Source organism: Cebus imitator, unplaced genomic scaffold, assembly GCF_001604975.1.
Source record: "Cebus imitator isolate Cc_AM_T3 unplaced genomic scaffold, Cebus_imitator-1.0 Scaffold2, whole genome shotgun sequence".
NCBI classification, from domain to species: Eukaryota; Metazoa; Chordata; class Mammalia; order Primates; family Cebidae; genus Cebus; species Cebus imitator.
The window spans coordinates 424432-442537 of record NW_016107317.1 but is presented as its reverse complement, the minus strand read 5'-3'; the positions used below and the strand labels follow the sequence as shown (position 1 = coordinate 442537).

At 39.9% G+C, this 18106-nt stretch overlaps 1 protein-coding gene across 3 annotated transcripts in view; it reads right to left on the bottom strand.

Annotated features, from left to right (window-relative positions):
* BORCS5 (BLOC-1 related complex subunit 5) overlaps positions 1–18106 on the bottom strand; it is a 90492-nt gene that overhangs the window by 27212 nt on the left and 45174 nt on the right. For all 3 annotated transcript variants that reach the window (XM_017527978.2, XM_017527969.2, XM_017527986.2), the window contains exon 3: positions 1853–2010. In XM_017527978.2, coding sequence (XP_017383467.1) covers positions 1853–2010 — 158 coding nt within the window. The remainder of the gene's footprint in view (positions 1–1852; positions 2011–18106) is intronic.

Here is an 18106-nt window from a genome sequence, read left to right as displayed (position 1 = left end):
AGAGACGGGGTTTCACCGTGTTGACCAGGATGGTCTTGATCTCTTGACCTTATGATCCACCCGCCTCGGCCTCCCAAAGTGCTGGGATTACAGGCGTGAGCCACCGCGCCCGGCCTATATGGGACTAGTTTTATCGAACTTATTTTAGAAATAGTGCTTAAGACCACTGGTTCCCAAATCCCAGCTAATAGAGGGTGGCATCAGTACCATTTGGCAACCTTACGTATTAGTCTGTTCTCATGTTGCTAATAAAGACATACTCAAGACTGGGTAATTTATAAAGGAAAGAAGTTTAATTGACTCACAGTTCCACACGGCTAGGGAGGTGTCACAATCATGGCTAAAAGCAAATGAGGAGCAAAGTCACATCTTACATGGCGGCAGGCAAAGAGCTTGTGTAGGGGAACTCCCCTTTATAAAACCATCAGATCTCATGAGACTTATTCACTATCATGAGAACAGCATGGGAAAGATTCAATTACCTCCCTCCAGGTCCCTCCCATGACATGTGGGAATTATGGAAGCTACAATTCAAGAGGAGATTTGGGTGGGGACACAGGCAAACCATATCATCTTATAAAAATAATGATTCACAGACCACACGTAGACATACTGGGAGGAGGGGAGAACTCAGTATTAAAATAAATCAAAAACCCACATGTTGCCAATGAAGAGTCATGTTTGGAAATTAAAGCTTGGTGGACCATAATATAGTAAAATAAGTTTATAATATATGCAAAGCCACATCAATGAAAAGCAATATCAAAGGTCATGTTTAATAGTTTTCCAAATAATAGTATTTAACCCATGAGAGAAGAGCATATGCATACAACATTTTATGAAAGCTAAGTACTAAAATGCTGGAGATGTTGGCAAATTTAAATCTGTCAGTATAACTAATGACTACTTTATAATCTCAAAGATGTACTACCTCCATTTTATAAAAATTGTTCATCTGCAGTGATTCTTGCCCCATCACTTGTGTGCTTTTCCATGTCCATCTCCTTCTCTCACCAGAGTTAAAGGGCCATTTTGTTAAACAAATCTCAGAGTGCCATTCATGTAAGTGGTTTCTCCAACAAATAGTTCCTGACATTTCCTTGATATTATAGTACATCAGGTATCAGGAATATAAACCCCTTCTTGACTGAAAACTTTGGAAAATGTATTTACTTATTTCTAGGTGCCCCTAGAACTGTGCTTTGCTGCAGCTGGTCAACGACACATTTAAGTGCTTAAAGGAAGTACCTACTTACTGAGATTGATAATTATACAATATTTATATCATGCCTTTCAGTTTACTAAGCACTTTCACATGAATTACACTGCTTCGCTTCTCTAAAAAAAATTTGTGGGTTAAATAGGCATAATTGTTTCCATAAAACCAGTAAGAATCACTGAAGCTTTTTGTATCAAGACTCCTGCTTTGAAAGAAATTATAATCTACTGGGAAACAAAATATAAATTATACACAGGAAGCGGTTAAAGTCAATTCAAAGATATAATGGTAGCTAGAGCAAATAAGTATTGCAGGACTTTATATATAAGAATAATAGCTAACACTTACTGAGCAATTTGTCAGTCAACCCTTGGGGTAAGTTACTATTATCAGCCCCATTTTTCACATGAGGGAACTGAGACAAAGAGAAGTTAAGCAACTTGGCCAAGCAAATCAGTGGTGATCAGGATTCAAACTCTAAATCGGCCTAGCTCCGTGGACCACTTTTTTCAACATCACATTTTACTGCTAGGAAAAAGCAATCTCCTGCAAGCAATAGTGACAAATGTCAATCCAGAGTTGCAGACAATCACAATAACCAGTCAGCAATGTTATTTTCCTGCAGTACATTACCTCTTTGATTCGTTTAACCAAAGCATTCTGGTCAAAAGCAACCGCCTCTGCACACTGATGCAGGTGATCTTGATATCGGAGGCAGAGCTGCAACACCTGCTGAGAGTCCAGTTTCTCCAATTTGGCATTTGTTGGGGAAGTCTGGCCACTCAACAGCCCTTCAAAGGAGAAAAAAAATGAAATTAAATTAAAATTACTGCTAATAAACTTGTGAATAAAGTAGTTTAATAAGTTCATTGAAGACAGGGTAAGAATTCAATTTAATCTTGCATCTTCTGTTATATGTTAATGCCAATTGTTGCAAATATTATTTATGGAGCATGTGCTATGTGCCAAGCACTTTTGCTAAATGCTTCCTGTACACTATTTTTCATATTCACAACTGCGCTGGAAAGTGAGGTAGCATTAGCTCCATTTACACCTGGGGAAGCCAAGACACAGGTTAAGTAACTTTCCAAAAGTCACACAGCTAATAAGTGGTTTCTCCAAGACAGAACTCCTGACTTTATTACATCTCATCAAGGAATATAAATCCCTTATTAATTGAAAATGTGGGAATATAATTTTTTAAATAATTAAAATGGTTTTCTGGAAAAACTGAGAAAAAGAAATGAAATGTATATAGAAATGGCTAGGAGATGCTAAAATGAAGATATTTATCAAGTAAACAGACTGTCAGCTAACACGCCAGAAACTCTCATTCTTTACATTTTCTTTCAACACCAGTTTAGTCATGTAACCATTAAACTCCCCTGTATTTGCATAGGGCATTATATTTTCATAAGTATGTAGCAGGGCAATTAATAGCATTTGCAGGAGAATAAATCAATTAAAGAGGCCAAATGATGCCCACATTCACAAAGCAAAGCCCAGTAGAGAACTTAAGCCTATTGCTTTCTGCCAAACCAACAATTCTCAATTGTCAGAACCCCCACACTCTCAAAAATTACCAAGGACCCCAAAGAGCTTTTGTTTATGTGGGTTATATCTTTCGATATTCACCTATAAAAATTAAAACTGAGAACATCCTTAAATCTTAAATCATTTAAAGATAATGATAACCCCTTTCCACGTTAACACAAATAACATTTTTTTTTTTTTTTTTTTTTTTGAGACAGAGTCTTGCTCTGTCATCAGGCTGGAGTGTAGTGGCGCAATCTCGGCTCACTGCAACCTCCGTCTCCTGGGCTTAAGCCATTCTTCTGCCTCAGCCTCCCGAGTAGCTGGGACCACAGGTGCGTGCCACCATGCCCGGCTAATTTTTTGTATTTTTAGTAGAGATGGGGTTTCACCATGTTGGCCAGGATGGTCTCGATCTCTTGACCTTTTGATCCGCCCACCTTGGCCTCCCAAAGTGCTAGGATTACAGGTGTGAGCCACTGCGCCCGGCCAACACGAATAACATTTTAAGGAAAATATTCTTCCAAAAGAAAAAAGTAAAACAAATGGCAGGCTGGGCGCGGTGGCTCAAGCCTGTAATCCCAGCACTTTGGGAGGCCGAGGCGGGTGGATCACGAGGTCAAGAGATCGAGACCATCCTGGTCAACATGGTGAAACCCCGTCTCTACTAAAAGTACAAAAAATTAGCTGGGCATGGTGGCGCGTGCCTGTAATCCCAGTGACTCAGGAGGCTGGGGCAGGAGAATTGCCTGAACCCAGGAGGCGGAGGTTGCGGTGAGCCGAGATCGCGCCACTGCACTCCAGCCTGGGTAACATGAGTGAAACTCCGTCTCAAAAAAACAAACAAACAAACAAACAAACAAAAAAACAAATGGCACTGTTTTTTTTTTTTTTTTTTTATGTCTTTTTAATGTCTGCCTTAATAGAAAACAGCTGGAATCTCATAGCTGCTTCTGCATTTAATCTGTTACTACTTCACATCATTTAGCCTCTGGAAAACTCCACTGGACACTTGTGTAAGAGAATGACCATGATTTGCAAATAATGTCTAAATATTATTACAAAAATAGTTTTGACCTGAGAGATTCCCTAGCAGGGTCTTGGGGATCCCAGTGATCCCTCTATCACATGCCAGGCCACTCTGTCTCATGCCAGAGCCAATACTACAGCACAAGGTACACAGGATACATATGACAATCGGGCACATGCAGGGCACATCAAAGCTCAACCTCTTCTTTTTTTTTTTTTTTTTTTTTAGACGAAGTCTCGCTCTGTCGCCCAGCTGGAGTGCAGTGGCGCAATCTCAGCTCACTGCAACCTTGAACTCCTGGACCCAAGCAATCTTCCCATTCCAGCCTCCCAAGTAGCTGAGACCACAGGCACTTGTTACCACATCCAGCTAGTTTTTGTATTTTTAGTAGAAACCGGGTTTCACCATGCTGCCCAGGTTGGTCTCCAACTTCTGGCTCAAGTGGTCCTCCCACCTCAGTGTGAGCTACCAGGCCCAGCCGAAGCTCATCTTCCCCACTGACCCCAACCACCAATGTCTACCCCTCACTGTCCCCAACCACCAACATCCACCCCACACTCTTCTATTAGGAGCTGAAGCCAGTATTCTTTCCCTGCAGGCAGGCTGTATGAATGGCTACCCAGCTGGGTTGTCCCAGAGAATCCTAGGAAATGCTTGTCAGTGCTCTCAGATCTTCATCTGCCTGACAGAGCAGAGTACAGTAGGGCTGGAACCCGAGGCACTGCTAAACTCCTCCACATTCCACTGCTAAGCTGCTGCACCGCAAGTCCTAACACAGGAGAGCACAAGTTACTTCAACGGAACCTGCTTCTAGGTAGTATGTTTTGGTGAATCCAGTATTAGCAGAAATTGGGATTTTTTTCATTGAAATTTTTATTAAGATCCTATGTATAGGATCCTGTGACTCCTTTATCTAATTTCCCTCGATAGTAACATCTTGCAAAACTATGGTACGATATCACAACCAGGACATTGACATAGATATAATCCACCGATCTTATTCAGATTTCCTATCCATCCCTCCCTTTTCTCGTTTCGAGATGGTATCTCCCTCTGTTGCCGAGGCTGGCTCAAACTTCTGAGTTCAAGAGATCCTCCCCACCTCGGCCTCCCAAGCCTCCCAAGTAGCTGGGACTACAGGAGTATGTCGCTGCACAGGAGAGAAAGATTTCCTCTCTCTCTTTTTTTTTTTTTTTTTTTTTTTTTTTTTAATTTTTTGAGACACGGTCTCGCTCTGTCTTCCAGGCTGGGGAACAGTGGAATGATCTCCGTTCGTTGCAACCATGTTCAAGCAATTATCATGCCTCAGCTTCCTGAGTAGCTGGGATTACAGGCATGTGCCACCATTCCTGCCTAATTTTTGTATTTTTAGTAGAGACAGGGTTTCACCATGTTGGCCAAGCTGATCTCAAACTCCTGACCTAAGGTGATCCGCCTGCCTTAGCCTCCCAAAGTGCTGGGATTACAGGCATGAGCCACCACACCCAGCCTAGATTTCCTCATTTTGTTTGCACTCATTTGTGTGTGTAATTAGTTCTGTACAACTTTTTCCCCATACGTAGGTTCATGTATTCACCACCATGGTCAGATGCTGTAAAGTTCCATCACCCCCCTTCCGTCTTCAATAACTGGCAACCATTAATCCATTCACTGTTTCTCAAAGTCTGTCCTTTCAAAAGTGTTATATAAATGAAATAATATATCATGTAAGCTTTTGGGATTGGATTTTTTTTTTTTGCCCAACATAATACTTTTAGAGATTTGTCTATGTTGTTTATATATCAATGGTTAATTCTTTTTTTATTTCTGAGTAGTATTCCATGGTATCTATGTATCACAGCTTGTTTAACCATTCACCCACTGAGGGACATTTGGGTTGTTTCTAGTTTGAGACTGTTACAAACAAGTCTGCTGTGAGCAGTCATGTACAGGTTTTTGTGTAAACATAAGTTTTCATTTCTCTGGGATAAATGCCCAAGAATGCAATTGCTGGGTCATATGGTAATTGCATGTTTAGTTTAAAAGAAACTGTCAGTTTCCCAGAGTGCCTATACCAAGAAAATGGGAATTTTACAGTCCACTAAAATCTCCTAACAAAGCTATCAAGGGCTACCCTATCATTGACAAGAAATACATCTCCAGGAATGCAAACTTGGGGGAAGGTATCAAAAGTATTTTTGCTGTCAATCCAAAACTAAAAGAGGAAAAGAAGAAGGAGGCACTGTGGGAAAAGGAATGAATGATTTCTGTGCCATTAATAATGGACCAGGACAATGCAAGTCTTAAAGGAAATATTGATAAATTCAACAGTATAAAAACCAAGACTCCTCATGACAGCAAACACAAGTTTTTTTGTTGCTGTTTTGTTTTGTTTTTCAAGACAGAGTCTCGTTCTCTCGCCCAGGCTGGAGTGCAGTGGCTGGAGTGCTCAGCTCACTGCAACCTCCACCTCCCAGGTTCGAGCAATTCTTCTGCCTCAGCCTCCTGAGTAGCTGGGATTATAGGCATGCCACTATGCCTGGATAATTTTTGTATTTTTAGTAGAGATGGGGTTTCACCATGTTGGCCAGGCTGGTCTCAAACTCCTGGCCTTGTGATCCACCCTCCTCAGTCTCCCAGTGCTGGGATTACAGGCATGAGCCACCACACCCAGCCACAAGTTAAATTTTAAAGTACAAAAAGAATACTCAAAACCTGAAGAAATAAAAAACCTGTAGAGACCCCAGGAAGCTTTTTTCCTCCTAATATGATAACTCATATCAGATAGAGTAAACTTCCTAATATATAAAGAGTGCCTAGAAATTGGCAGATAAGGCTGGGCACGGGGCTCACGCCTATAATCCCAGCACTTTGGGAGGCTGAGGCAGGCAGCAGGTTACCTGAGGTCAGGAGTTCAAGACAAGCCTGGCCAACACAGTGAAACCCTGTTTCTACTAAAAATACAAAAAGTAGCTGGGCGTGATAGCGTGCACCTGTAATCCCATCTACTTGGGATGCTGAGGCAGAAGAATCTCTTGAACCTGGGAGGCAAGGCTGAAGTGAGCTGAGATCAAGACTCCGTCTCTTAAAAAAAAAAAAAAATGGCAAATAAAAACTTAGTAAAAGAAAGATGAACAAAAGATATGGAAAGATATTTCACAGAAAAGGAAATACCAACACCTCAACCATAAGAAAAGATATACAACCTTGCTTACAATAATAAAAACAAATTTAAAGTTCACGGCAAGCCCATTTTTCACCTGTGAAATTGGTAAAAATGAAAAGCATGGAGAACACTTTGTAGGTAGAACTGTGAGGAAAAAGGCTTTGCTGCTTAGTGTGTCAGTTCTTAACACCCTATGGAGGGCAATTTTAGCATGGATAACAAAATTACAAATGCACAGCCTCTGATGCAGCAACTAGGAATTTATACACACAGTACCACACATGCTAAATGATGTATAACATATATACAAAAGTATTCACTGCAGCAGTGACTGCAACAGCAGAGGTCAGCAAACACCCAATGTCCATGAATAGAGGGCTTGTTAATTAAATCAAGACACATCTATAAATAGTATTGCATGAACAAATAAAAGAATAAGGGTGCTCTCTATATGCTTCCATGGAAAAAAATCTCCAAAGATACACTTTTTAAAAGATATACAGATACATAGAGTGTGCTATCATTGCATAAAAATGGGGGTTGGGTGCAAGTAAATAAGAGTATGTTCAGATATGCTTATATTTACATAAAGAAACTCTGAAATGACATATAAGAATTAGATGAAGGCAAGAGGTTGGGGGGCGGAATTTCATAGTATACTTTTAACATAACTTTTTTAACCAAATGAATGCATTTCCCCTTTAATTTTTTTTAATAAACTCATTTTAACAAAAAGTAGCTGAGGTCTTTTTGCATCTATGAGTAAGATCTTCAGAGGCATTTCTCCCTTCTTCACCCACCCCAAGAGCCCCCTACTCTTTAAGTAAAAACCTCATCTTTAATTCTCACCGAAGTTCATATGGCTGAACACATCTTAAAACATTTTTTCTAAGGTGATTATATATCATGTCTAGTATACCACCTGGCACATAGAAGGTTCTCAAATTAGGGTAAGAGGATACAGTTCTATTGCTGGAATTCCAAGGAAACCATGAGTCTAGGAAGCTATTAGGAGGAAAAAGGCTTCCCAGGGTCTCTGTAGGCTGCATTTATGCCTAAGAGTGAGTCCTTGTCTCAGTCTGAATCTGTTCTTCCAAGGTGCATGAGGAAGCTCTCTGGTGCTTAGGAAGACTACTGGGAGCCTGAATTATAGAATGAGGTGGAGGAAGGCTACTGGGAAGCCCAAGCTGCCGGGCAGCTGAAGCAGACGGCCCAGAGCCCAACCTTAGCTCACAAAACGAAAGTCTCACCTCTGCCTCCTCAGAAAAAGGTGGCGGGTGGGGGAAATGAGGTAGGAGGGGGATTTTGAGAAGGCTGCCAGGTCTAATAGGCACATTAGGGCGTTCAAATTAAGTTGCCCAGCCAACTTCAAAATCAAAGGAATTATACTTTAAGTCATTCTTATAAATCACAATTGCACACTCCCTCTAACCATCTAAAAACAAAACCCAGGTGCATGAGTGTATCCTCAGAATGTGCTTCCTTGACTCATAAGAGCCTCCATAAACCCGCCGCAAATCCTGCCCCGGGTCATAGAAGGAGCAAGACGGGACAGAGAAAAGAAGAAGATGGGCCACACTTTCCATTCCTGAAGCAACAAAGCTGTGGCAACCCAGGCAAATTCTAGAGGCACTGAATACAACGTTTTCCCATCACCATCTTGCGCCAAGATACCATCTCCCTCTCACACTGATAGCTGCACCTCTCCTGGATCTTCTGAAAAGAGGGAGAAGGATAGAAAGCTGGGTAAATTTAGAGATGGCAAATTTTGTCATTTTTAGGAGACCACAAACTGCCAGCCCTTGGAAGTGTTTCATTCTGAATGCACATTAAGATTTTTTAAATTTTTGGAATGCTTTCAATGAGGTGTGTGCCTGCCTGTTTGCCCAGTCCCCACCACCTCCCATCCTGTCTAATGCCGGCAGCTCCACTCACCCATATGACCTGCCTGGCCTCTGCAGGCCTCTGGTTTTATACCCCTATTTTAACTATTTCCTACTAATGCCATTAATTACCTAAACTCTTACCATTAATAGAGAATGAACCATGTACCACCCTTGAAATTATTTTTTGTATCATTTTATAAATGTTATTTACAGTTAAGATTTTTTACACTTTATTATGAAAATTTTTAAACCTAGAAAAGTAGGGAAAAAATGTACACCCAAATACACACCATCTAGATTCAACAACTAATATTTTGTCATATCTACTTCATCTCACTATATAATTTTTATTTTGCTGAGCCATTAAAAAAATCATAGCATCATGACACTTCACTCCTAATACTCCATAAAGAATACTGATCCACATACTTATGATTAGTTTTTCATGTTAAAGAAAAGAATTTTCTAAATTACATCTTCCTTACAGTCAAGGAACAGGGCCATTGCCTTCAGTTTTCTAATTCTTCTTTAGTTTTATAAGGTGATATACACAAAGATGTTTACTGAGTTAAAAACCTGATCTAACAAATTCCATATATTAAGGGTTAGGTTTGCAAATGGTAAGTCCTGGAGATATTTCCTAAGACCTTGTTTAAACCACTTTGTTTATACAAGAATGAGTAGTAGGCTCCAGGGAGTGAGTGACGACTAAGCCTGAATATTCCAAAGATCCAGCAAACTACCATCTGTACCTACCTCTTTGTGTAAAGTGTTGAGTGGAAAAATCATCAGGGTTAGAAATGTGGGAAATATTTTGCTGAGTGATCTTTTTCATTCTGAAATGTCAGGTCGGGGGAACCCACAGTTTTTCTATAGCACAGTGCAGAGCCATATGGCTATGAGCTTAGCCTATCACCAAACTGAATTCTGTAACTCTGACAGGCTTAGATACTTCTAGGACTAGAAATCAGTACTACAAATATTGGGGCACATATGAGCTCCATTTCCTGCTACAGAATCCAGGAAGTAGAAATTATATATAACTTTGACAAAAGTTACTGTGAAGTTACAATTAAACAACAGATTCTGAAAAAAGAAATCCCGTTGTATGGACTGAATGTTTGTATCCCCCAAAATTCCTATGTAATCCCCAGTGTAATGGTATTAGGAGGTGGGGAGCTTAGAGGGTGGGTAGATCATGAATGTGGAGGCTTTATGAATGTGACTAGTGTCCTTAGAAGAAGAGGCATGAGAGCCTACCCTCACTTTTTCCATTCCCGGCCATGTGAGGCCACAGCAAGAAGATGGCCATCTGCAAACCAGGGAGTGGGGTCCTCGGCAGAGGCAAATTTGCTGGCACCTTGAGCTCAGACTTCCCAGCCACCAGAACTAACAGAGATAAATGTTTGTTGTTTAAGCCACCCAGTTTATGGTATTCTGTTATAGTATCCCAAACTGACTATGATATCCCCAAAATTAATAAAGAACTTTTGAGTCTATTGGTCATAATATATTTCAAAGATAAAAGCACTTAAGCTACGTATCCTTTACAAACTCTAGTTCTCAAAGGCACTCCTACCTCTTCTTAAAGAAAGGGAAAGTCTAAAAACGTCACAACTTGGAGAGGATTTTGTGATGTGCGTTAGTGATTGATTTCTTCAGGATACTTAGAAAAAGGGTGCTCTCTAGGACTGGTTCCTTTAGGAACTTTTATCCCTACCATGTCACCTCAGAGGAGTGCTAACTTTGCCCAGCAGAAAAGGCCCTGTAGACAACAGCTATCAACATTGCTTTGGTTATACCGTGTGGAAGAAGAAACTGCAAGTGCAGAACAAGCCCATGTAAGATGCCCACCCACCACGATGTTTGGTGAGGATACAAACATTTCTCCCAGGATCTCTGAAACCCACCAGAGGACAAGAAAGAGGAACTTTTAAATGGAGGCAGCATGGAAAAAGCTGAATGCAGATCCCTTATTTATTAGCTGCATGAATCTGGACAATTTATCTTATGTCTTTGAGGCTCAATTTTCTCATATGTAAAAGCAAGATAATATCAACTTCCCTTCTAGGGTTTGCCTAGCACACAACAGGATTTCAATAAAACTCTGTTCCCTTTATTCTTGCCTTTCTTAAGACTCGGAGAGGTAAAGGCTTCAAGGGAATTTGTGGTAAGCGATGAAAAGCACTTCCTCCTTCTACGTTAGGCACCCATTTGGCCATGGCCAGCAGCCCTAATTTATGGTAGCAAAGAAACAAGAATAGAGGATGTCACACCCAAAAGTAGACACAGCATTTGCAAAGGTCATTGGCATCCCCAAACGACACATATCAGTGTCTTCAAGGAATCCTGTTCACTGCTATAAACTTAGCATTTCATAATCTCTACTTTTTCCTCTCAAAGAATTAAGTAAAATGGAATAGGCTGTAGTTACTAGCTACTTCGTAGGCAGAGGTGGGAGGATTGCTTAAGCCTAGAAGTTCAAAGCCAGCCTGGGCAATACAGCAAGATTCTCTGTCTCTTATTAAGTAAATGTTCAACTCCTCATCTGCCCTAAACAATTTCCAGGTTCACAGGCTTGCTCTCTGTTTGAACTTACCAAACTAGGGAAGGGCGACAGCATGGTATAATGAAAAAGTTTGGAGTCAGGTAGACCTGGAATTGGAATCCAAGGATTGCCACTTACTACCTGTGTGATGGTATGGGAGTCTAAATTTAACTTCCCTTAATTCAAATCCTTCATCTACACAGTAAGTGTCACATGTATTAAAGGAGTATTGCGGGAATTATGTAAAGTAGGCCTAGCACAATGCCGAGCACAAAGCAGGCATACAATTCATGTTATTTCCTCACTGTCTCAAAGTCCCCAGTCACCAACTGTAGTAGTCAATTAAGCAGGGTTTCAACATCTGGCTGTATGACTGGCCTATCCTACCACCGTATTTACCAGGCACACACTACTATGTACTAGCACTGTAGGAAATAGCAAAGAAATGATCTCACTCCTCAAGCAGATTACCAGAAAAAGCAGAGTTATTTACAAGAACAGCAAATATGAAAAGGAGCTAAAATTAAAAAGATAAAACAACAAACCAACCAACTGGGCAAAGGGCTTAAATAGGCATTTCGCCAAAGAAAATATACAAGTGGCCAATAAGCACATGAAGAACATTCGACGTCACTAATCATGAGGGAAATAAAAAACACAAGGAGGTACCACTTAATCATTAGGATGGCTATTATCCCAACAACGGAAAACAACACGTGTTGGAAAGGATGTTCTCCGTATCTTTGGAACCCTTGTGCACTGCTGATGAGAATGTAAAATGGTGCACCTGCTGGGGAAAACAGTATGGGGGTTCCTAAAAAAAATTATAGAGGGAATTTGGGGAAGACTGGTAGAAAGCACCAGGAATTTGTCTTCCCAACTAAATAATTGCACTGGTACACTCTGTATGATATAACTATTCTATAGCTCTAGAGTCTATCGAAGGCTTACAACATCCAGAGGAAGGCCTGGATGATAAATTATGATTACTTTCAGTCAATTTCAGATGTTATCATAATAGCACCTACCCATCCCAAAGCTCTCAGCCCCACTGCAGGCAGCTATGCACTTATTCCTGGAGTGGCTTGCACACAGTTTGTGGGAGACAGCAGGGTAGAAAAGGACCCTGTCCTCTAAATATGGATCTATGCTCTGATCAATGACGGCTGCTTCTGATCACAAAGGTGCAGAGAGACAGTGGTCACCGTTGTTGCACCTCCGACACACTGCTGCAAGGCCCTCCTACTCATGCTGAACTGACTTCCAGAAGATTAAAACGGGAAGCATGTTTTTTCTCCTCCTTCACTTTTTTCTTTTTCCCCCTCTGGGAGTCAAACATTAAAGACCAGGATATTCAAAAGCAACCACATATATAGGAAAAATTAGATAGTTGCTATGCATGCCCAGGGAAAAGCAGAGGCTCAGAAAAGATCTGAGGAGACCTAACATGTGTACCTCAGGCTGGTTCCTGGTGCAGAGACATGCTGTAATAATCAAAAAAACAAAAATAAATTAAGACAAAAACACAATATACTAAAGCTTATGAAATGCAGTGAAAGCAATGCTAAGGAGAAAATTTATAACTATAAATGTTTACAATAGGCTGGGCATGGTGGTGTACGCCTGTAATCCCAGCACTTTGGGAGGCCAAGACAGGTGGATCACTTGAGGTCAGGAGTTCAAGACCAGCCTGGCCAACATGGTGAAACCCCATCTCTACTAAAAAAAAAAACATACAAAAATTAGCTGGGCGTGGTGGTGTGTGCCTGTAAACCCAGCTGCTCTGGAGTCTGAGGCAGGAGAATTGCTTGAACCCGGGAGGCAGAGGCTGCAATCAATGAGCTGAGATTTTGCCACTGCACTCTAGCCTGGGTAACAGAGCAAGACTCCATATCAAAAAAAAAAAAAAAAAAAAAAAAAAAAAAAAAAAAAAAAAAAAAAAAAAAAAAAAAAAAAGTTTACATTAAAAAAGAGTTGGGTGTGGTGACTCAAATCTATAATCCCAGCTACTCAGGAGGCTGAGGAGGGAGGATCGCTTGAGCCCAGGAGTTCAAGACCAGCTTGGGCAACACAGTGAGACTCTGTCTCTTTAAAAAAAAAATAAGTAAATAAATAAAAATTAGCCAGGCATGGTAGTGTATGTCTGTAGTCTCAGTTACTTGGGAGAGTGAGGCAGAAGAATCACTTGAGACCAGGAGTTCGAGGCTACAATAAGCTATGATTATACCACTGCACTCCAGCCTGGGCAACAGAGTGATATCCATCTCTATAAATCAAATAAAAAATAAAAAGAAAGATCTCACATTAAGTTGTAAACCTAACTTTACAACTTAAGGAACTGGAGAAAGAACAAACTAAACCCAAAGTTAGCAGAAGAATAGAAATAATAAAGATTAGAGCAGAGATAAATAAAATAGAGAACAGGGGGAAAAAAAAAGGAGAGAGAAAATCACCACCACCAAAAGTTGAGTCTTTAAAAAGATAAACAAAATTGACAAACCTTTTGCTAGAGTAGAGGAACTAAGAAAAAAAGAGAGAGAAACAACTCAAATTACTAAAGTGAGAAATGAAAGTATGGACATTAATACTGACTCTATGGAAATAAAAATGACTTTACAAGGTACTATGAGTATTGTACAGCAATAAATTAGATAACCTAGGTGAAATGGACAAATTCCTAGAAACATAGAACCTACCAAGGCTAAAACACACAGAAATTCTGAATAGACCTATAAATTAGTAAGGAGATTAAATAAGAATCAAAAATTTCCTGACAAAAGTCCTGGACCTGATAGTTTCACAGTGAGTTCTATCGGTCATTTAAAAGAACATGAACTCTTCTTAGACTTTCCCAAAAAACTGAAGAGGAGAAAATATTCTCTAACTCATTTACAAGGGCAGCATTACCCTGATTCCGAAGCCAGACAAAAACACAAGAAAAGAAAACTATAGACCAATATACCTTACAAACATTGATGCAAAAATCCAAAACAAACTAACAACCTAAATTCAGGAGCATATAAAAGGATTATACACCACGACCAAGTGAGATTTATTCCAGGAACACAAGGATGATTCAACACTTGAAAATCAATCAGTATAACACACCATGTTAGAAGACTTAAGGGAAGGAAACCACAAAATCATTTCAAAGGATGCAGAGAAAGCATTTGACAAAATTCAACAACCTTTCTTGATAAAAACAAACAAAACATTCAACAAACTAGGAATGGAAGGAGACTATCTCAACATAATAAAAACCATATGAGAGAAATGCAAGCGAACTTCATATTCAATGGTGATGACCTGAAAGCTTTCCCTCTAAGATCAGGAATGAAGCAAGGATGCTTAATTTCACCACTTTGATGCAACATAATAATGGAAGTTCTAGCAAGAGTAATTAGACAAGAGAAGAAATAAAAGTCATCCAAATTAGAAAGAAGTGAATTTAGATACAATCTCTTATACAGAAAACCTGAATATTCCACACAAATACTGTTAGAACTAATAAATAAATAACTTCAGCAAAGTAGCAGGATACAAAGTAAACACACAAAAATCAACTGCATTTCTATATATTAACCAACAATCCAAAAAGGAAATTTAAAAAACAATTCCACTTACAACTGCATCAAAAAAAATAAAACACCTAGGAATTATCCAAGGAGATGAAAGACTTGTACAATAAAAACCATAAAATATAGCTGAAAGGAATTAAAGAGTACACATATAAATGTTAAGACACCCCACAATCATTGATTGGAAGACTTAATATTAAGATGTCAATATTACCCAAAGTGATTTAAAGGTTCAATGCAATCCCTAACAAAATCCAGTAACTGTTTTTGTTTTTCAGAAATAGAAAAACCCATCCTAAAATTCATATGAAATCTCAAGAGATCCTGAAGAGCCCAAACAATCCTGAAAAAGAAGAACAAAGCTGGAGGACTCACTCTTCCTGATTTCAAAACTTAAAGCTACAGTAATAAAAAGTGTGGCACTGGCATAAAGACAAACAGACCACAGATATGAGTAGAGGGCCCAGAACAAACCTTCACATATAGGGTCACATGACTGTTGAGTGGTGCACCAAGACCATTCAACTGGGAAAGGACAGTTTTTTCCAACAAATGCTACTAGGAAAGCTGGCTATCCACACACAAAAGAATGAGGTTGGATCTTTACCTACCACCATATACAAAACTTAATTAAAAATGAATCCATGACCTAGATTTAAGATCTAAAACAATCAAACTTTTAATGTCTTTTACTACAGTTTCCTATAATGAGAAAACACAGGCAAAAGCTTCATGACACTGAATTTGGCAATGATGTTTTAAATATGACACCAAAAGCACAGGCAACAACAAAAAAAGATAAATTGGCCAATGAAAATTTTTAAATTTTATGCATTAAAAGATACTATCAACAGAGTAAAAAGGCAGCCCACAAAATGGAGAAAATATTTTCAAATCATGTAAAGAGATTAATATCCAGAATATATAGAGAATTCCTAAAGCTCAGCAAAATCCCTCCAACAATCCAATTCAAAAATGGTCAAGGGACTTGAATAGACATTTCTCCAAATAATAGATACAAATGCCAAACAAGCACATGAAAGAATTCCCAACATCCCTAATCATTAGGGAAGTGCAATTCAAAACAAAAACGGGATGCTACCTCACACCCAGTAAGATGGCTACTATCACAGGCTCATGCCTGTAATCTCAGCACTTTGGGAGGCCAAGGCGGGCAGATCACAAGGTCAGGAGATCGAGACCACCTGGCCAACGTGGTGAAACCCCACCTCTACTAAAAATACAAAAATTAGCTGGGCATGGTGGTGGGTGCCTGTAATCCCAGCTACTTGGGAGGCTGAGGCAGGAGAATCGCTTGAACCCAGGAGGCGGGAGGTTGTGGTGAGCCGAGATTGCGCCATTGCATTCCAGCCTGGGTAACAAGAGCGAAACTCCGTCTCAAAAAAAAAAAAAAAAAAAAAAAAAAAAAAAAAAAAAAAAAAAAAAAAAAAAAAAAAAAAAAAAGATGGCTACTATCAAAAAGAAATAAAAAGAAGAAGAGTGACGGCGAGGATTTAGAACTCTTATGCACTGCTGGTGGGGATGTAACATGGTATATAGCATAGCCACTGGGGAAAGGGGTGTGGTTGTTCCTCCAAAAATTAAACGTAAAACTACTATATGATCCAGCAATTCTACTTCTGAGTATATACCCAAAAGAATCAAAAGCAGAGTCTCAAAGAGACATTTGTACAGCCATGTTCAAAGAACATTATTTACAGGCCAGGTGTGGTGGCTCACGCCTGTAATCCTAGCACTTTGGGAGGCGGAGGTGGGCGAACTCACAAGGTCAAGAATTCGAGACTAGCCTGGCTGACATGGTGAAACCCCATCTCTACTAAAAATTAGCTGGGCGTGGTGGCGCACTCCTGTAGTCCCAGCTACTTGGGAGGCAGAGGCAGGAGAATCACTTGAACCCAGGAGGCGGAGGTTGCAGTGAGCTGAGATCATGCCACTGCACACCAGCCTGTTAACACAGCATGACTCTGTCTCAAAAGAAAAAAAAGAACATTATTTATAATAGCCAAAACACGGAAAAAATTCAAATTTCCATCAATAGATGAATGAATAAGCAAAATGTGGCATTCCTTAAAAAGGAATTCCCTTCTAAGACTGAATAATATTCTACTATATATGCACACATGAGGTATTCAGCCTTTAAAAGAAATTTTTTTTTTGAGATGGAGTCTCACTGTCACCAGGCTGGAGTGCATTGGTGCGATCTTGGCTCACTGCAACCTCCACTTCCTAAGTTCAAGTGATTCTCCTGCCTCAGCCTCCTGAGTAGCTAGCACTACAGGTGTACATCATCACGCCCAGCTAATTTTTGTATTTTTAGTAAAGACAGGGTTTCATCACGTTGGCCAGGATGGTCTCAATCTCCCGACCTCATGATCCGCCCACCTTGGCCTCCCAAAGTGCTGAGATTACAGGTGTGAGCCACTGCAGCCAGCCAAGAAAATCTGACATATGCTACAACATGGGTGAATCTTGAAGATATTACACTAAATGAAATAAGCCAGTCATCACAAGCAAACACTGAATTATTCCATTTACCTGAAGTACACAGAAAAGTTAAATTCATAGAGAAAGAAAATATAACAGTGGTTACCAGGGCTGGGAGGAAGAGAGGATGGTTAAGTTGCTGTTTAACGGATATAGAGTTTCAGGTTTGCAATGTGAAAAACATTCTGGAAACTGACAGAAGTGATGGTCACACAACAATCTCAATGTACTTAATACCACTGAACTGTATACTTAAAAATGGTTACTGTGGTAAATTTCATGTCAAGTGTATTTTACCACATTGTAGGTAATTACAAGGGAGAAAAAAAATTAAACGCAGAATTACCGCATGACCTAGCAATTCCACCTCTGGGTATGCTCCCAAAAGAACTGAAAGCAGCAACTCATATAGATATTTATGTATCAATGTTCACAGCAGCATTATTCATAACAGCCAAAGTAGAAACAACCCAAATGTCCATCAGTGGATGAAAGGATAAACAAAATGTAGTATATACATATGACAGAATATTATTCACCCTTAAAAAAAAAGAATGAGGGCCGGGCGCGGTGGCTCAAGCCTGTAATCCCAGCACTTTGGGAGGCCGAGGCGGGTGGATCACGAGGTCAAGAGATCGAGACCATCCTGGTCAACATGGTGA